Source organism: Cinclus cinclus, chromosome 3 (assembly GCF_963662255.1).
Source record: "Cinclus cinclus chromosome 3, bCinCin1.1, whole genome shotgun sequence".
NCBI classification, from domain to species: domain Eukaryota; kingdom Metazoa; phylum Chordata; class Aves; order Passeriformes; family Cinclidae; genus Cinclus; species Cinclus cinclus.
Window position 1 is genome coordinate 62740471 of NC_085048.1, and position 21376 is coordinate 62761846.

Consider the following 21376-nt stretch of genomic DNA (forward strand, 5'->3'; position numbering starts at 1 on the left):
GCCTCCGACCAAAGTTTTCAGGTCTTTCACCAGTAAATAACACTGAGAGGCTTACAGGCAAGCAAGGATTGGAGGAAAGATAGGATTGTTGTTTGGTATCTCATGGATTTCAAATTATAAACTATTAAACATATCTTAAAAAGGTCTTTATGTAAGATTACAGGGCAATGTTTTAAATTGAGCTGATGTACATAATAATACTTGATTTGATGTGATGGGTCAAATTTTAATTAGCACAGCTATCAAGTAAGGAAGAGATTTTTCAGTTTGCTTGCAATACTGATGTTTTAGGTCAAAGACAAAGCATATCTTCATGTAACATGAGAAATTCAGTTGTAGACATTTGACATTTTTTGTTGCAAAATTATTCTGCTTTCATTAAACAACTGTCAAAAGTGTTTGGGAATAGCAAGACAAAAAGCCAATTTTTTTCTTTTTTCTTTTTTTTTTTGAGAAATCTTATAAAAAAATTCAGGCAAAACTGCTCTTCACTTACATTCCCCATGTCAGTTTGCCTACCATGACACAGCTGTCAGTGCTGATACATCAGTAAAATTTAGTACTCTTATTATTTGAAAGTGATAAAATGTTGATGATTAGCCCACACAGTTGAGCTCTTTATGGGGAAGTAGTTTTCAGCTGTAAAAATCATTAGAGGCTCTGACTCAGAAAAGCTCTTAAGAGCATGTATGAAGGTAAATGAGATCTTGCAGTGATTTCAAGCAACTAATCCTATTCCAAAAGCAGGGCCAGGAATGAAGGAGATCTGCTTTCCTTGTAATAGCCAAAAAAGCAATTTACAAGGACAGTGTAAAGTACTGTTCAATCCCAAAAGAAACGGGTAGAGAACTATAGGTGAAAACACAATGTCAAAGCTGGTTAAGGATAGTATTTTCTTATTCTGCCCAAAGTTTCAAACTGAAATATATGATCACTTTTTAGGAAGAAGAAAAGCTCCCTTACCCCAGCTTCCTGTGAAACGATGCAGCATTAAGGAAACAAAACCAAAAGGGAGAAGTGAAACCCTGCTAAGGTTAAAGTAAAACTTTGGAAAGGCCACATCTACTATCATGCATGATTGCCATATTACTGCACTGCTGTAGCAAATAATATGTAAACAGTGGCACAGTCAACTCATGAGCTGTATTTTGGTGAAAAATGAGCATTGCTGGGATAACACTTGGCTATGGGCATATACACCTTTAGCAGTTAGCTGGACAAAGCACAGTGTGAGAGCATTCAGAGTTTGTGTGAATTGCAAGCTTTATTTGTTTGAAGACAAGCAAGACCTTTGCTACCCTTACAAACACAGCCTGTTAGATTGCATGGCCTTATGTGTTATGAGAGGTGAATATTCCAGTCTTTTGCTTTGCATTCATAGTAACAAGAATAATGTCCTGCTAGCCTTTGGAAAAAGTAGATATTTTCCCCTATAAAGGAATGGTTTAACCTGTGATCTCAAGCTTTCTTTGTCTCTGTGCAGGGCCCTGTTCTCTGATGGTGAGGCAACTGAGCACCTGCTCTTGGGGGAAAGCTTCTGTACAGCAGTGTGAAAGAATAAGGGCATTGTGCATGGTCTTTCTTCCTGTCCATCCAAAGAAGGACCATCACATCCTTAAAACCATCACATTGCTCCTTATTGCAAGCAATATTTTAGATTTGAGTGGCATAAAACCATGTTTGGTATCTTGTAAAAGATGATTTCATGCCATTACACACCTTGCAATACAAACACAAACCCTGAATGCAGAATTCTGATTCTTGGCCCAAATGATGGTACAGCAGCTGTTTAAACAACCAAGTGCAAGCAAAAGGAAATATTCTTTCATAGGATCAGACTGTAGTGCAGATATGAGTTTCTCAGGTGGTAATGTAACAGAAAGACTTCCACAAAAATAATGCGCCAAGCAAAAACAATGTTCCCTAGCTCAGTGTTGGCAGCTTTGCAGTTTTGGATGTGGTCTCTTCAGTTTATAATGCCCCACTTTATCCATTACCTTTTTCTACCTTCTTAACCAAGTAATAGAGAATGTAAAAGACCCTTAGTGAAGCAGACGTTGCATTTGCTAAGTATCACTAAAAACACAACCGTGTCATGAAACCTAATTTGATCAGTGTATTCATTTTTTTTCATTTGAGCCCTAGGGAGAGGTATGATTTACCAGACTCAGTTCACATTTCTTCCTGTCGAGCAATATTTTTATCTTACTTTTAGTGACACAGTGCCTTCCTTGGAAGATATTTTACCTTCTCTGGTTATGCCCATTTGGTTTCTTATCTGGTGGCAGGTCAATGATGAGCACACACGACTGGGCATGTTCAAAGCCTTCCTTGTTGCTAGGGGTTTTTGGGGAGCACTGAGTCTCCAGCATGAAGACCTAGAAAACAGTAAGTTACATAAAACAATCAGTTTAACACTTGCAGTGGGTCCTGGGAGGGGGGGAGGGGGGAAGAGGCTGGGAATAGGATTCCCTGCAGTGTGAAATATCTGTCAAACTAAATTATTTTACAGTAATAGAGAGAATGCAAGGTATCCCCCCCAGGCAGACCTTTCCTGGAGTATGCTACTTCGGTAAAGCAGCAATGGGCTACCTCCAGACATCCAGCAGGGTGCAAGGCAAAGGACAGACATTTGTTTCTTTGAACCTGTATAAGGCATAACACCAAACACCAAACCAAGCTGTCTGTATGCTTCTATCTGAAAGGACCACGTACAGTGGAGACAAGGACCTGTTTGCATGGTAGCCCAGTTCCACCTAAAAAGGTTCGTTGTTGGAAGGATTATTTTCAGCCATGAAGATACAACAGACACCTAATATGCAATTGTTTGGGGGTGTGTTGTAGTTTAAGCACAGACAGCAACTAAGTACCAAGCAGCCACAAACTTATCACACCTCACACCCCATGCCTCTCAAGGATGGGGAGGGGAGGGCAATCAGGGAAAGAAAGATAAACCTCATGGGTTGATAAAAGAACAGTTTAATAATTTAAATAAAATACAGCACTGTCAACCACCACCACAAAAAGGGAGACAACAACAATAACAACAAAAAAGCCAAAATAAAGCACAAAACAAAACAAAAAAACCGCACCAACAATAAAAAAAAACACCAAAAAAAAGAGAAATAAAACTTGCACAGTACAGTTCCTCATCACCCAATGAGTGATGCCCAGCCCCTTCCTGAGCAGTCCCTGTCAGACAACTCCCCTCATTTACATACTGAGCATGACACTCTTGCGGTATGGGATATCCCTCTGGCCAGTCTCCATCAGCTTGTCCCGGCCATGCTCCCCACCAGGCTTCTCATGCACCTCCTTACTGGCAGAGGATGGAAAACTGAATGGTCCTTGACTTAGTGTGAGCACTATTCAGCAACAACTAGAATCAGTGTGTTACCAACATTATTCTCATACTGAATTCAAACCACAGCACTGTACCAACTACTAGGAAGAAAATTAACTCTATCCCAACTAAAATCGTTTCAGTGGGAAACAGGGAAACAACTCAATTGCTGTAGCTTTGTTTTGTAGCTTCACAGCTGTGGCAAATGCTCACTGAGGAAGACTCAGGGAGTGCCACTGATAGTGTCTACGAGAAAAGTATTAATGTTACATCCCCTTTTTTCTTGAGTTCTGCATCTTAAAACTTAATTTAAAACACATTTTCTCTTTGAACAATGTCTGCCACTACCACATTATTTGTGATCACCAATCCTGGTCTGTGTGTCTCAGATTTTCAAGCAGCATCAGAGTATGATTTATCAAGTCAGAAATTGACACCAAACATCTGCTGGCTGTTTGTAATCTATCTGCTTTCCCATGATGAAACTGTCATATGGTATTTACAGTTTTATGGTATCCTTCAGGTCATTAAGTTCAGTCTGCTGTATTTCAAATAACTTGTTTCATATAACCACTTTCACAGAGTGAATAACCTTCACTGTAGTCACAAGGACCCTAAGATGGTTTCCAAGTTAGCTCTGCTGATTCTGATTAGGAGTTAGTGAATCATTTGTTAACTGTCAGCAGTATCCTAGTTTCCAGTAACCATTTTTTTCCTTTGCAATCTATACCTAGGTATTTATAGAGAAAAATGCTTCGATAGGTTAAGCAAATCTTGTTTTCCTATTTTAATATCACCATCTCTGTTCCAGTGCAATTTTTTGTCCTTTGAATTTATCATTCTTTAACAGAGTATTCAGAAATCTATGTGACATTCTTGATGAGGATTCACAGTAACACTACTATTTCCCTTTCTCTATCGGAAACATCTCCACTAATGTATGCTAACCGGGCAACTTTAAAAATTACATTGCACAGTAGGCTCATTGTCAGTCCTTTTTAGATACCTATGCATTTTTCCCACCCTAGGCATTCCAAATTCCTGATTTAGGAATTTGGTTTAAGGTTTTTGGGGTTTTTTCATTTGTTTGGTTTTGGTTTTTTGCTTTGTTTTTTTTTTTTTTTTTTAGTTTTTGTCAATTTTTATGAATGCAACTATTAGACAATTGATGTTAGGCTGGTGATGAAAAAGTCTTTGCCTGTAGGGTTTGTGAGGAAGATGGTGGAAAAAAACACACCTTCATAAAGAAAAGCTCCAAATCTAAAAGATATCTGACTTCCCCTGAAACATCTGTCAGTACCTGTTGCGCCATGGCTCTGATTCTCCAGTACTCAGCTTCAGCACTTGGTGAGAGGGAGGGGGCTGCCACCTTCACTTCACAGGCATCTCCACTAAAGCTTTCAGCACCACTGTGGAAATAGCCCAACAGGTTCTATAAAGAGACACAACATCAGAATTTCACTGTGTGTAAAGAAAATTACTGTAGCCATGTCCAGCCTGTTTGTGTGAAATACAAGATTCAGTGACCTTTCTCATTCCCACCAGCTGGTCACCTGTCATCTAGCAATTAATATATCCAGTGTAAAGGCAGCTTCTTATGGATGCTGGTCTGCAAAGACGTCACAGGATTTTTTGTTTACAAAACAGACAGTGAATTGAAAACGAGTCTATATGGAGCATGCAGTTACAGAAAGCAACATTGTCTTCTACCTAGTTTTTGTAAATCCAGAGGAAGAAATGGATCAAAAGGGAAATTTCCACCTACTGAACTCTTCTGATTTCATACTGGCAAGGCAATTTAAAATAAGTCTGATCTGTAAGCTACTAGTGTTGTTTGTATATGTTTAGAAAAACTGATTTCAATCTCCACTATTGATCTGGCATGTTTAATTGTGAATTAACAAATTAACAACTCATCAAAAGTTAATGCATCCACTGTGTGTTTACATTTTGACTGACAGCAAAACAGCAGTTTTACCTTTACTGGCTCCAGAGTGGCAGAGAATGCATCCTGCAAGGCACAACATGCAAGCCTCCACATCTCTTCAGTAAAAACAGGCCCTGCTGTCACCAACACATACCTGCAAGAACACAGGAAAATGTTACCATGTTCAAGAAGGAACTAGACAATTCTTACTTATAAAGGCAGAAGGTTGAAAAATCTCCATCTTTGGAAGTGTCCAAGGCCAGGCTGGATGGGGCTCTGAGCAACTTGGTCTAGTGGCAAGTGTCTCTGCCCATAGCAGGGGAGTTGAAACTAAGTGATCTTTAAGGTCCCTTCCAACTCAAACCATTCTGTGATTCTATGAAAACAGAACAAAAGGCTTTACTAAGTAGCTAGCTAATGTTATCCAGTCTCCTCAGCTGTTACCCTGACCTTTTTTTTTTAAATTACACTATAGTTTTGACTTTTGTTTTCTCCTTTGTTTTCCCCCTTTAAGTAGGTATCTTTCCACAAGAACGACACACTGTATAATGCAGTGCTTGTTTTGATTATGACTGTAATAACCTGAAGATTGTGAAAGATGCTAATTATCTCTAAAGACCTGTGAATGCCAGGAGAAAAACCTTCTTCTTAAGGATCAATTATCGACTAACTATATATAAGTAATGTGCAAGTGCTTTTTCAGAGAATCATTCACATAGTAATGACTAAAATCACAGGTTCTGAAGCACACTAAAAAAAGCAAGAAAAGGATAATAAGTCTAAAATTCATTATTTCACTAAAAAGAGCTAAGACATACTGTAGACTTCTTTTGAGATGTTGACCAACTTATCAGTCAACAAATTCTTTAAGGATATAGCCATCTTTCTTGAATATGCTAAGAGTGAACAGATTGGGTTACCTGATACAGGAGCAGCCAACTCTGGAAATAATTTCTGTTGGTTCTGCTACACAGGCTACCAGCAACTTGAAAAGATCTTTCAACATAGTATTGATCATATTTTCATAACCAATATCTATAAGGAAAAAACACAGACTGGTTTTAACATCATTGCCTTTTCATTATAATTAGAGATAAGCAGTCTTGCTGCACTTACTGCTATACAGAGAATTTGCAAACAAAATGCTTTTTATGCAGCTATTGAAACATGCATTGCACCAAGTCGAAATAAGAATAATCCTTTTAAAGTTAATATAAAATATCTGGACTGAAATGGTACAGGAGAAATTCTCTTAGATCCTGTTTCTGATACTCTTATGATCAAAGTCTTTCTATCTTCTTTTGGGAAGTATACTAAAGATGATGATCTTTTAATTTTGAAGATAGCCCTGCTCTGAGACGGAGCCTGGTCTCCATAACTTCCATAAGTGTCTTACAATTTTTTTTCCCATAATTCTAAGCCCTACAAAGAAAAAAAAAATCCCAATCAGATTTTTTAAACCCTCCTCCTACTTTATGCTTGAGCAACCAAAAATGAAATGAAACCACCTCCCCAAGTAGCTGTTCAGTAACATGTCACTGATGACCATAGATGTGACACTACAATGACATACCTGAGTGTATGAAATTCTGAATGTGCTCCACTACAAGTTCACTGGAAAGGCCAATGGCATGCTTGAAATTAGAAGATGCCACATCCCAGTAAGAATGGTCACCATGGCTGCGGTGGAGCCAAAGAGACATCGTGGGAAGAAGAAGATGTACAACTGCATAAATGCCAAATCCTGGTCCTTAAAATAAACAGAATAATGGTTGTATATACTTGCTTACAAAGCCTACATGCTCAGTAAATTTGCTAACTTGTTCCAAGCTGAAGCCTGAAGCAATGCTGAAGGAAAGAAATTCTGAAACTTCTTTGTGGGATGAGAGTGGCAAAATGTTTTGGATGTAGTTATGAGGTTCATTTAGCAACTCTTTACCTGCAGTCTTTCCCAGCAGATCTGCAGGATTATGCAATATTCTCTTTCCATTTCCTAGACACGGAGCAAACATTTTCTGTGGCTAGGACATCGACAGAATACCACACCTCTTTATTGTGCAATGAATTTAAGCATAGGTTCAATATACTCTTACAAGATGCCTTTTGTTAACAGAATGATGGACTAACTGGAACAACTTATCAGCTCCGAGAAAATCTCATTCTAGTAGAGAACGTCTCTGTGCAGCTTTAACACAAGTAACATGCTTTACAGAAATGGCTTAGGAAGCTAAAAGGTTTGGTTAGGACTCCACTAGCTCACATTTTATCAAGCCCTTTCATTACCAGGTGTCTTGGCAACATCCCTCAGCAGCTCAAAGAGCAGATCCAGAGTAGGAGGTTGGTGCTGACGGGGACAGTTGGATATGGCAGTTGTTAATTCTTCCAGCAGAATAATCCAGACATTGATAAGGCCTACAAATAAAGAAAGAAAGATTAAAAATCATGAGTAAGATACTGATTGACACAGGTGAAACTTGCCCTCAGAAATGATGGAAATTAATAAATAAAGTAACTTAAAGATCATGGTTCCTGCATGTTTACTATTGCCGTGTAATGATTGTGGGCAATAGCTATTTTTGAAATGATGGTTTCCTTTTTCCCCTCCCTTTTTAACATGTTTATGTTTTGCCCATTGTTCCTCATCAATGCACACCTTGGTCTGGTCATACTTTACTATTCCTACTAGCTCAGCCTCTTTAACCTTGTGTAAAACGTCCCACAGAAAAATATATAAATAAAACATCATCTCATTACCATTGCAAATGCTGCCCAGAATAGATTGTACTCCATTAGGTTATGCTTTAAAGTAAGGCTCCTGAGGAGACTAGCCATAATTTAACTGTCTCTATTTGGTACTCAGAATTAAACACTAAAAATGTCTCATGAGGTATGATCAGGCTGCCTCACATGTCATCTTTAGATGTTGAAGAGGTCACAGAGCTGGACAGCTGCCAGAACAGCAGATAGGATACAGGTGAGCTCTTGCCTACATTGGCAAAGAGGTATCCCCTAAAAGATTATGGGATAGTTAGTATTTAATACAATTTTGAATATGGCTAGGAATTGCTGCCCTTTAATTTTTCACAGATCTCTTAAGTATTTGCTAGTTCCCCATGATAACATGAACAACTAGAAGGATCTTGCACTTTACACTCTTGAGTTAAGTCACCTTGAAAAGCTATGGGTTTATTAGGCTAAAATGGATTTTACTTTGGGTCACTAATAAGTTCATGTTCTCTGAACTGAACATAGCTCAGTTGTAGCTATGCTGATGTAGTCTGTATCTTAATGATACTTGCTGGCTAATTACATTCTAAAAGCAGTACAAGAGGGAACTGTTTAAGATTCACTGAGCTTGCTGACTGCAAGAATCTTCCTGAGAAACAAGGAAAAAACAGGAAGAAACAAGGAAAAAAATCATTAATTCTTAACTAGGTTGAAGATTTTTTTATTCACACCACTTTCAAAGGGCAGTATGTATGGTGACATTGTTTTGAGTCAGACTGTAATGATACTTGTGAATAAGGAAACAGCACAAATGACTCAGAATGAAATATGGAAATTTTCCAGTGTGGGAGAACTGAGTGTCTCTAAAACACTCTCTTGAAGAGTCCAGCATGAAATCAAATACAGTATGAAAATGTACTGCAAATATGGCAAAGTAGGTTAAAACATTTTGCCTCATCCTGCTACTGACTTTGAGCACTAGATTGCCAGGTGAAGACTGCCTTGTGTCTTTGTAAAGTCAGTTTGCCTAGCAATGTTCTAACACTACTGCCATGCAAATAACAAGCTGGGTGACAGTCTCAGGGCTTAGCTCTGACAAGAGCCAAAAGAAGGTTTATTCGCTACAGGGTGATATTTCTGTTTACAGCAAGAGATTGACAGGCAGAGTCACTTCAGAACAGAGGCAACTGAGGTGGGAAGACCCTAGATCAAGTTCCAAGGCTGATTCAAAGCAGAGGCTTCAATGACTTGGGTCTCCTACACCCCAGGTGAATAGCCTAAAATACCCCAAGAGAGGAAAACCAAACCAAGCCAAACCCAGCACAGAAAGAAGTAAAAGGTTGTTTTGTGAAAAACTAGGACTTGTGACTTTCTGGTTTCAGAGAGCAGCTTTTCTCTCCTTTATCCAGGGTAGCAGGAACAGGACAATCCATGTAGTGGAAGAGTCTAGATAAAACTAGGTGCCAAGGGCCAGTCTGGTGGGGCACATGAATGAAATGCATTGGAGTCAGCCTGCTTTCTGCCAGGTTGCAGCTGACTCTTCACAGAGGCAGCCTGGTTGGAACAGCTCAGTATTTCACATATTCAAAAGTTACTGCTGTGAAGGTCTCCTGACCCCAGGAGCCATAAGGCTGCATTCCTCTCCTGCTTGGCTCTGCACACTCTAGTTCATCCAACACCTGATTAATCCACAACCCATATAAACCACACAAATAATCAGGAGACAAATGCTGCTTGTTTTTTCTGGAGCTCATAGTGCTTTCTACGGACTTCAGAAATTCACTGTTTATTTCGACAGACCACAGGACCTAAGTCTGGAAACATTTGAACCATTATTCTTTACCTTTCTAGACTGTAACTCGATACTGGTATGTTTTTTCTGTTAAACGCAGACCTGGCAATACCAGCTTCAAAAAGTTTTCACTCCTTTACTTCAGCTGTGGTCTAGAAAGTATTTTCATGCTAGAAAGTATTTTCATATTTTCATGCTAGAAAGTATTTTCATATTTTCAAAGTTCAAGTACGTTAGCGCTCATAAATACACAATGATTGTATTATTAATATCAGGATAATCAAAATGATTGTTTATCAAAATATTGTTATCTTGCCCTAAGAGAGGGGCTGCATTTTTCTTATGAACTGTATCTTTTGCATAAAGAAGGTGACAGGACCTGAACTTCCAAGTTCTGTGTGTGCACATGGATGAGTGTAGACAACAAGGAAACAATAAACTATGAAGTTTTCTCTCCTTTTTGCTTCCAGCAATTGGCAAAACTTGCAGCAACGTGTAGAAGAAGCAATTAATTAGTTCTGCATTTACTACTTTCAATGCACTTACCAGTGTCATCATCAAAGTCAGAAAGGATGCACTCAATCCCATCCTCACTGCTGGCTGACTGTTCCTGTGCTCTTCGGGGCAAGTTAACCAGCCGGCCACTGAGGAAGATGGGTTTCAAGGGCATTTTATAGATTTTGGCTAACAACTTGGGAGGGTGGAGAAGAGGAGAGAGAGAAAAAAAGAGAAGATAAATATCCATGGGACAGTTTGTATAAGTGATCACATACAACACAGGTATGTAAAACAAAATGTATGTAAACATAATTAGAGACCAGAAGTCTTTGGTTCACTGGCAAGGAAAAAGTTGTGAGTAAAGAGGAGGAGAGCAGCAATTTAAATAACACATTTCTGAGATGGGAATGTGCTCTCTTCTCATTTGTGAAGGGCAAACGTTACAACTCACTGATGGCATCTATGACCTACAAAGCTCCATTAGCTGTACCATTGCAGGGATACTACCAGCATTTAATCCAGTCTTTCTAAGTTGCAATTTTTTTAAATTAGTCATTCCTGTTCTTCTTTTACTGGCAAGTTAAAAGGTATAACAAAATATAAATGGATGCTTCTCTTAAAGAGGAGAAAATACATCTCCTCGCTGTGAATCAGAGTTTGTAAGGATGAGGAATAGCAATGTGGTACAAATAGTGTATAGACAGAACATACATTAGATATATACACAGATATTTACTAATTTTTTTAGATGAACAAGATGGCAAGTTGAGTTTGGTATGCCTGCTGTTTATTATTCTGAGTTGCCTTATTCTTCCCTTTTATTCTCAGTCTGCATACTGAATCCACCCATTATCTCGGATTTTAGATATTAATTACCTTCAGCATCCTTTGTTCTGCTTTTGCATTGTACCCAGAAAAACATGGCCTGGGTGCAACAAAAAGACCTGGTGCTACAGAAATACAAACAACATCACAAAATCAGACCAAAATTGTCCAGATAACCCTGGATAATAATATATGATGTGTGCAAGGAGATTATAGGAAATATGTCAACATTTTAATTATTAGTGATTTTTCCTAAGGCTCAGATAGGTTTGCTTGGTACAGATAAGCTGCTTCTCCATTTCAGAGGGTGTAGCCTGTTGTTCTTAAAATATAAGAATTCTCAACTTCTTGTTTTGTTTTTCTTTCATTCCCAACAATGTTTATAGTAACTGTTTAAATAAGAATGAATTTAGCTTTGAATTACGTTACTACAAGGTTTTGAACATTCACATTTTCTCACATGCTCCCTGGGTGTGAGTGTTTTTAGCTCCTTGGTTTTCCCACTGCTAACTGGCCTGGAAGGTATGACATTCCCTCAGATTAACACTGTCCATTTGGGAGAGGAGGGTATTACCATCAGGGTGTCACCACAGACTCTGCTGGGTTTGTGTAATCATCCAATGACTGATACAAAGCCTGCAGGTTAGAATTGTTTCCCAGGCCAGGTTAGTGCCTGGAAAAGATTGTTCCTCATACCTGAGAACATCTCCTGAGGTAATCAAGTGCGGGAAGGCACAAGTCTGTAGATGCAGATCCTGATCCTGGCACACAGTCACCCATCTCCTTACAATCTACTTCCCCTGGGGACACGAAAGGCAGCATGGGGAAGGACAAAAAGAAGAAAATAAATAAATAAATAAATAGAGTATTAGTTTTCTCATTCAGTTACACCCTAATGTCTGAACAGAATCCAGAAAACACCCTTTGTTTGATCTTCTTAGATGACAACCAGGTGACCCCCACACAAACAACACAGTAATACTGGTCATAGTTTGTACACAAATTTTTATATTAATAAATGCTTTAATAAACATATGCCTATTTTATATCTTTTTAGTAGAGTCTTTGGGACTTCTAATTATCAGACATAATATTATCTGTCATATTGACTCCATTCCACTTTCTTCCATGGGTGTAGAAATTACTTGCTCATACTCATCCTTTGCTCAATTACTATACTATTTTTTTTTTTCCTATTCATTTGCACCCCACTGCCCTGGAAAATTTTTCTACCACAAGTTCTTTCTATTAGTTAATTTACATCTTAAGTACATCATTTTATATTTTACATTCTACACTTCCTTCTGCTGTCTAATGCAGGTATCAAGGTCTCACAGTTTCAGCTGTATGACACGTATCCTCAGGTTCTAGTGCCTCTCTACTGCTGGTATTCCCAACTTCCATCAGCAGACTGCTCCTTTCAGGCCAGTTTCCCTTCACTAAGGGAATTCAATAAGCAGAGCAGTTCCAAGGCATCCTGCTGCAGAGCTCCTCTCTGGATAACTCCATTCACACCACCACTTTCCCAGTCTGCCTGTTTACTCACAGCTAATGTTCTGTCCACCTTAGAATAGTTGGCTCAAAACCATTTCTCCATTTTAGCCAAATACTTCCCATTCAGTGCCAAATCTGAGCCGTGACTAAATACCTATTGGCATTAATATTTTCTTGCCTTAAAAAATTATTCATCTCATAAAAAGCACAAAAAAAATTAAATCAATTTTATTAGACCCTACTTTGTTCTTCTTTCACTGTATTTATTTGCTTTGCCTATGCTCTTAAATATTCCCTCCATAATGTATTTTAAAGTTTTGTCTCCTACTGAGATCAGCCAAGTCAGCCATTGAAGTTTGAATCCTTTAGTTGTACAATAAAATGCACGTAGTATGGCATTGTATTTGATGATGTTTCCCACAGTCCTATTACCTTTAATATAAAAAAAAAGACCTTGCTTTGTGATATGTGACCACAATGGGATGAAAATTATCTCATGAAAGCAAGAAACGTGAAGAAATATAAGACAGGCTTTTAATTTCTCCAGAAGAAACATGAGTTCCCTCTACTGGTACTGGACATGTAAGTTTATTTCTCTTTTGTAGTAATAACTACAATTACAATTGCATCATAAGGTGAATTCTTCCCCTGTTGAAATCAACGGTGAAATAGCTCAATGAGACAAGAGTAACATTAAAAAGTAGTCTTCTGCAGCTAGGTGCTTCATTTAAATCAAAAGGAGTTGCTTACAGACCTAGAAACCTCTGTGAATTAATATTCACATAGAAACCAAAAGCCCCAAAAACTCTATAATGTACAGCCACAAAACCCCTCCAACATTGTCACAGTTCAATGAAAAGTGTCAAATTCTAATGATCAAGGCAAGCCATGGATCACCAGCTTGGGGGCAGAATGACCCAGCACCATTTGCCTTTGTTCTGAAGGCTGGTGAAGCATGACAATTCCTCTGCACGGTCACCCTGACATGCTATGCCCACTCTCTGCTGCCCACAGTGTAAAACATGCCCAGCTCTGTTGCATACAATCCATACTGTCTGTGCACAATGCCAGACCATTTCTGCGATATTCTAGCTTTGGAGGTTTCTTGTTTTATTATTTACATTAATGCAAGCAAATCCTAATGTAAACTAAGATCAAATTAAGAAGCAGACACTTAATAGTGAGAAGCATCTTTGCTGCTATAAAAACTTGAAGGACTGATAGTGTTAAAAATGTTACAGAAAAAATCCCTTGGTCTTGATTTTATTTTTTTAAAGCATTCTGGACTCAACATCTTCACTGCCTCTCTCTTTTCTACCATACAATGTATTATATAATTGAATTATCCTCTTCTGCGGGATCAAGCTTGACATATCATGACTTAATAGGAAAATATTTACCCAGTCCTTTGACAAACTTCATAAGGCACATAATATAACTGGTGGCAGCGTTGGCAAAGACCTGGATGTTGTCTGTGTTTAGAAATGCTTCAAAGACATCAAAGACCGGAGCCTGTCGTTTCCCTGCAGAGATAACAAGATGAGAACTCTTCCTCACACCCTCTTAAAATAATTTTCCAACCATTTTTCAACAATTTAACTGAATTGGTAGAATCTTTTTTATTCTGGTCAGAGACAGGAATGATCTTAAAAGTAAAACCTTCTCTTGGTCCTGGGGCAACTTGTGTAGCTATTCATAGGAAGTCATAGAGATTCCTTCCTTTGCCCAGTCTTTGACAAATACCAGTTTATGCCTGCTCAGATGGTAAGAGCAGGTTTGAGCTCTTGAAATCAGGAACTAATACTTTTTTTTGGTGGAGGTTTCTGTTTAGTTTCTGGTTTAGTTTTTGGCAACTGCCAAGATGACATCAATCATGCAGAAAACTATTCAGACTGTAGAATAAATAGCCTTGCTTTTCCAAAGTAGGTTAGCAGTCTTCCAAAGCTGTATACACCGGCATTCAGCCATCAACCATAACAGATCTCCATGACAAAGTTTAGGAGGAAAACCACTTCCCTTACACATGACATTTAAACATACCTTCTAATGGGGCAAAAGAACAGAAAAAAATGGGGTTTCCCATATTAACACATCTCCATACAACCAAACATCTCTGTGAGTGATGCACATTCTTACTGAAATGTGGTCTGTAATAGCACTAGGAATCCGAAAGCCTTGTGATCAAACCTGGACAAGCACTTGCCTAGATTATCACATTAAGTTACCCTGATGTATACAAGGAATAGGTTTCATACAATAGGGAAGGCAGTCCACAAGAGACAGGCTGCTTGAACTTTCTTCAGCAGGACAGTGACAAATGCTCAGCCAAGCTCAGTACCCTTGCAATACTGTCTTACACAGAATTATTCAAGTAGGTTTGAAGCATTTCTTCTCATTCTAATATTTTGATAGAATGTAGAGGACAAAATGTCAGAACAATGTCTGCTTTCCTTCCTACCCCAACTAATAAGTGAGATACTTCGGTACAGTTCTGGAGTCTTGCAGTGCCACTGTTCAGTTTGAGTATTTAAATATATTGAGTTAGTTACTGTGTCCCCCAGGGAATGAAAAGCACACATGAAACAGTGCAGGAAGTCCTTACCCATAGAGTATTCTCCCACAAGGTACTCTTTAACCTCTGACTTGCTGCTGCTGTGCACTGTTTCCAGGGCACTGAACAGGGGTCTCCATCCTGACTGGATCTGGGTAGAACACATTTCCACCAACTCTCCTATAGAGGTGATCACCTACAGCCAGTGTAGGAGGGGTTAAAAGGAAAAGAACCAAAAATCAGAATTGATGTACAGATGGATCTTCAGAAGGAATGAGAGTGTCTTTAAACACATTCCTAGGCCCCACTATGACAGTCTAGATTAATTTATTCTTTATTATTTTTTAAATAGTAGAAAATCCTTATTTAATTGCTTTAAAGCCAGATCTACTGTCTCTCTGCTCTGCCACAATGCTGGATTAGGTAGGCAGAGCACTCCCAATTCCTTTAAGATGATTAAGGGGTAGCATTCACTCTCAGGTGGACCAAATGCATTCTGGAAACCATTCTAATGGGCATGGAGACCAGATACAGACACGCTGATCAGAGCTGACTTGCCTGGTCTTGGACGTCCTCATCACACAGCTCCAGCTGCATGATGCGCTCAAAGGGGCGGAAAAGTGCCTCATTGAAGTGAAAGTGAGAAGGCTCGTTCCAGTCCATCAGCACTTCGGTGAGGATGTCATGGATGAAGGAGACAGCCTTCTGAGACACGTGTCTCTCCTTGTGACAGGCAGCCTGCAGGGAAAGGAGAAGTATTAGACTGAGTCCAAGCAAAAAATTTGCTTTTAGTCAGACATTTTTCAAGGGAGGTAAGCACTACATGTTCCAAAACCTTTAAAAACAGCTTCAGCACTGGCGTGACCAGGGACCCCACTGTAACGAAAACAGGAGACTACTGCCATAGAAACAGATGACTGAGACTCTCAGCTGCCTGGAGGTCTACAGATGTATGAAAGCTTGCTGATATTTAAAAACATTTAGGTAAAAATAAATAAATTAAATACTAAAACCCCCAGAACAGAACTTGTGTGAAATGTTGTCTTTAGTTTGGACTGTGTGACCATTTTTCCCTTCAAAAGGTAGCAGCTGAGCTGGCTTTAAGTGGGAAAAGAAAACTTGCATGCTTTTATGGTAAGAACTACGAGGATGTAGACCTTGAGTGGGAATATAGGCAGATAGAGAAATCACTTAGAGCCCCTTGGGGTGGTTCCAGTTTTTTTTACCTGACACAATTTGCATCATATTGCAGAATACGATGTCCCTGTCCCTGCCCACTTCGGTCACGTACAAGCATACTCCTTGCTGGCAGTATTGCAATATATGACACAGTATATACAACACACAGCAGATTTGCCAATGTTGAAGGTTATTATACATTTTAAGAGCTATCAAACCTTCTCCATTTTCCCCAGCTTTGTTGCTTTGTGCACACATTCCCATTTTTGTCCCCATTCCTACCTCTACAAGGTGAGGTGCCACCAGGCTCCAGCAGCGCATGAGGTGGAGCAATGGGCGGGATTTACTCCTTACAATTCTGAGCATGGCATCACCGAGTCGGAATAAGTGAAGTGCGCTTCTCCTGTCCTGTGTAGATTTTACTTCACCTACAAGAAAGTGTAAGAACAAATGGAAGCTAAGCAGCAGCTGCTTCTCCCCTCCTAACGAATTAGAAATTATTGATTAAGTGATTAAGTAAATGATTATTGATAAGCTTTAGTGGAGGCAAGAAAAAGGGGAAAAAAAATCCCCAAAAGTGATGCAAAATACAGCCTATGCCTATGTAGGTAAAAGGACAGGAGATGGACCCAAGTTTAAAGGTTTCTAAACATATTGTAAGTGATCACTTTTTTTGCAAACATGTGAAAGACACAGGCTTGGAAAAGTTGTGCAGAAAAGTTAAGCAAGGAGTTAACTAATTGATATTAAGACCCAAAATGGTAGTTATGAAAGGTTTTGGTGACATCTACAGGAAATATTATAAACTGCAAATTATTTAGCTTGGCTATTTAATTTTGCATTTCTTATTAAGCAAAGTATACAAAGAATAGAATCTGAGAAAATGCTTTTCTGTTCCCCAGTCACTAATACTTGTTATTTCCCATTGAAAGGAATTAATCTTCCAGTGCTCTTACAACATTTGGAAAGACAGTTCAGGCACTCATTTCAAATACATCTTTTATCTCTAACAAAAGATGTAATCAGGGGACATATCGATCTTAAATCAAGAAATAGCACTTAATTTCTCTATCCTAATATTAATTTCAGTATTAAAACTACTGTTGATTGACCACTACATAACATGGAAAGAGGAAGTCTATTTATTAAAACTAGAGTTTTGAATGTTGAAGTCTGGAGAAAAATAAGACCCAAAAAACCCCAAAAACTTGTGTCATACTGAGAGAATGACAAGTAGCATGTCAGGGAGAGAGGAAACCAATTCTAAAAGATATAAACTGTCTGCCACAGGACAGAACAAAACCTGTATGACTAATGTAGTTTCCACAGGCACAGTATAAATTTAAGTGAAGTTATCATCCTCTGTGTCCAATTCTTCTGCTCTATTTGAGACAGTGACAGAAACAACAATTTACACGGTTTGTACTGTGAGGTACATGCTCTATTCTGTTGGAGTAAATGAAGCAGGACAAATCCCACTGCTTTGTTCAACATTCTTCGTTTGTGTGCTTTGTTCTCTACCACCCATTTCCTGAACACATCTCAGGTTATCCTACTGTCAAATATCAAACCTAAATCCACTGTCTTAAGTCTAGATTGACCCAAGTTTCCATACTGGCCTGGGTTCAAACACAGAGCTGTGATTATATATTGGCAGGCAACTAACAACTCCAAAGTCCAAGAACCAAATGAATGTGTTTCAAAGCAGGTGTGGATGTGGTCCCTGTCCAAAAGAAGTGCTCAGTCTTTTCTAAAGATAAAAAATTGTCCCCACAATTCTAATAAGAAAGATTTTATTAGACTGAATACTGTGTTTTATTTATACCTTGAAATTTAAATTGGAAAATTTTTGTAGGAATACAAAGTAAGTCCTGTAAGCAGTACAATTGTATATAAAACACTCTGTACATGATCTTCTGGTGATTTACCTGGCATTGCTAGCGAGTAATCAACTGTATCTGTGACTGAATGGAAAAGCTGGGCCTGAGAAGCCTTCTTGAGCTGGTAAAGGAAGCCTGCCAATGCCGTCAAGTTTAACTTGTCAGCAGCATCTTCAAAAAGCCTGTAGGTAAAGAACAGAATCTAACTGAAAAATTTATGAGATGCAGACTTAAATGTGTATGTAAGAGGAAAACTCCTATCTGTTTGTGGCTTCTATGTGTTGCCTTTCATGAACACACCGGGTTATTGAGGCTTTTTCATTTACACAGTGCTGCTGCAAGACTTTGATCCAGAAGCTTGAATAATTGGAGGGTGGAAAGGAGGTTGCTATGGGATCAACCAGAACCCTTTCAAGATTCAACTACAAAGCTAAAACAGAAAGTCACTTTTTCAAGTTACCTTACTGCTATAAGCCATTCATGAACCAGTAATGAAAAAAACAGTTGAAACATGCCCAGTCCTCACAACACAGACCATCATAGCTTCACTGACTTTGGAGTTACACCAGTTTGCTCCATCTGAAGTTACCGACCGTAACTTAAAAAATTCAAGTCTTAAACCTAAGGTTACAGTACCTGAATTGCTATTTTGGAATATTTTGCTGGTTTTGGCTGGGGTAGAGTTAAATTTTTAACAGTGGCTAGTATGGGGCTATGTTTTGGTTAAACAATGACAAATACAAACAAGAGTTGTTATATTCAGCTGCAATGGGCTCCTAGGATTTAACAGTTAAAATCTGTACACATAAACCAATACGTGTGGTTTCACTGGAGGGGAGTTTCACAGAGATTACAGTGAAATTTCACATGGTGAAGTCAGAAATTGACAAAAATATGATTTTCTGTCATTGCTTTTCACGCAAAGCTGTCTATACTCCTAAGAAACAAGGGATTAAGTCATAATAAACATTTGCTCTTAAGTAAAATGGTAAAAATGTAACTAGCATCGTCAAAATTAGAGTATTGTTAATCTCTAATCCTCAGAGCCAAGCTGTATTGTAAGATTCCTCAATAAAAGGTAATTTTATGCCCAGAGTCAAATTTCTACAAGTAGTTTACGCATCACTTTTGGCTCTGAATTTACACGTAACACCTTCCTGTGGGCAGAGATCAAGACAAAGAATGCCAGTTGGATCAGAAAAATAATTGCAAGGTCACAAACCCATGAATTTTTCAGCTATAGCCTGGGCTGCTTAAAAAATAGCAGAAATAATATCAGCTGGCAGACCATGATGTAAAGATATTTAAGACAGCCATTCTGTGACCATACTTGGTTCCCTTCCTCTGGACACACTGGGGGAGCCTGCTGAACTGTCCACACAGCCCTGAGAGAAACAGCAGCTTTCCCACTGACACTGGTCTTGTCAGTCCCTTCCCATCAGGACAAGACACCCCTTTACTTCTCTGAACTGAATACAACATATCAATTTACATGCAAGAAATAATTCCACCACTCTCAGGATGGATTTGATTTACTCTGCACATTCACTGCTGTGCACAGACATACTCAGCTCAGTACTTGCAGAGATGAAAAATCCCAGGTCTTTTAGAAACTGCCGGTTGTGACAAACACTCAGCTCTCTTGTGAAATTCGACTGAAGCAAGTGGCTGCAACGAACCAAGATTAGACCCACTGCAGCACAAAAAGGGCCATTTTGGTACTGTTTTGGGAGCAAGGATTCTGGTTCCTGACAGCAGTGCATTTACCTGTCAGCCTGCGTGGAGAGTGTGAGAACAGCCTTGGCAGCGCTGGTACCACACAGCAGACTGCCCCCACGGAAGTCAAAAGCTCTGCCCTTACTGCTGTCCTTGATGAGATCCTGGATAGAAACTGGCTGAATGACAGGATGACTGCTGAGGGTGGTCTCTTGCTCAGGGGTCAGTGCCTGAGGAGCCTCCCCAGGCTCGGAGTCTGGGTGCATCCCTCCGGGTGCTTGCTGTGCCTGGGTGATGGTGAGGGAGGGCTGGGCAGCACCATCACTGAAGTGGGTGTGCTCCAGCGTGCTGATGTACTCACACACCCTGAGAACACACGGGAGCGGCGAAAAATTAATAAACACCCCAAAACAACTCCTCCCTGCACTAATCACAAGACATTTTCCTCAAACCATAAAAAGATGATTTCTAACTCTCAAACTAAGCATACATAACCTTTCTTCTTATGCCCTTTGGCCTCCCATGTGCTTACACAGCAAATAGTTTGGTGGAGGTGCCTGAAAAGCCCATTTAGGTTCCTGAGTCTGCCACAGTCTTCTGGTAACTTTGAAGCTTCTAAGCACTGATTTTTGTCCCCAAGTAGTGGTGGAAAACAGCACCATCTCTTCTTTTAGAGATACTAGCATTTAATTCACTCTGACTCTGTTTATACAGAACATTCACAGAGTCTGCAAAGCCCTTTTGCTCAGTCCCTCACTTTCAGGCAATACGGCATGAATTCTGGCTATTTTGGGAAAGCTGGTGAGTACCTGAATACATGAGGCCAACAGTCCTGATTATGGCTTCCCATCTCCAGACCCACATTAAGGACTGCATCCATACACAAAACATGAGCAGTGTGCAGGCAGACTCCCTGAACTTTCCCCATCTGCTCCAGTTTCTGCTCCACTTTCTGTTTCACTGCAACATAAAAAAAAAATTAAATAAAATTAGCTTCTTCAGCTTTTAAACAAACGCTAGTTTGTGTATAGGGTGATGGCAAAGGATTACAGTCCAAAATCTACAGAAGAACATGAATATTAGACAAAAAATCCCCCCAGACAAATCAGATAAACCCATTTCCTCTTAATAAACCTAAGGCAGCTTTAAAACTAAAATCCTTTTTTAATGATACTATATACATGAAAAAAGAAATCAATGCTAGATTGACACCCTCCACCCCCAACTTCACATCCTGTTGCCCACAGAACCATTGCAGATTGCCAGTGATATTTCTCTTCAGAGATGGCTGACTGGATATTTATTTTTACCAAAATCTCCTTTGCTATAATAGTATTTGTGGATTTCACAGGTATTTCCACAAAAAAAGTTTCACCAAAGAGCTCTTGTCAAAGCAAAACTAATCTTGATCTGAGCTACAACCATTTGGATCTATTTATTTTTT

At 39.1% G+C, this 21376-nt stretch overlaps 1 protein-coding gene across 1 annotated transcript in view; it reads right to left on the reverse strand.

Moving 5' to 3' along the window:
* The window catches only part of ARFGEF3 (ARFGEF family member 3), a 79868-nt gene that overhangs the window by 2692 nt on the left and 55800 nt on the right, over positions 1 to 21376 (reverse strand). The window contains exons 18-32 of the mRNA XM_062488912.1: positions 20742 to 20892; positions 19984 to 20298; positions 18265 to 18398; positions 16619 to 16764; positions 15716 to 15895; positions 15209 to 15353; positions 14007 to 14129; positions 11809 to 11912; positions 10336 to 10480; positions 7554 to 7682; positions 6844 to 7020; positions 6191 to 6305; positions 5322 to 5424; positions 4644 to 4775; positions 2248 to 2378 (exon numbers count right to left, since the gene is read on the reverse strand). Of these exons, the coding sequence (XP_062344896.1) occupies positions 2248 to 2378; positions 4644 to 4775; positions 5322 to 5424; positions 6191 to 6305; positions 6844 to 7020; positions 7554 to 7682; positions 10336 to 10480; positions 11809 to 11912; positions 14007 to 14129; positions 15209 to 15353; positions 15716 to 15895; positions 16619 to 16764; positions 18265 to 18398; positions 19984 to 20298; positions 20742 to 20892 (2230 nt within the window). The remainder of the gene's footprint in view (positions 1 to 2247; positions 2379 to 4643; positions 4776 to 5321; positions 5425 to 6190; positions 6306 to 6843; positions 7021 to 7553; positions 7683 to 10335; positions 10481 to 11808; positions 11913 to 14006; positions 14130 to 15208; positions 15354 to 15715; positions 15896 to 16618; positions 16765 to 18264; positions 18399 to 19983; positions 20299 to 20741; positions 20893 to 21376) is intronic.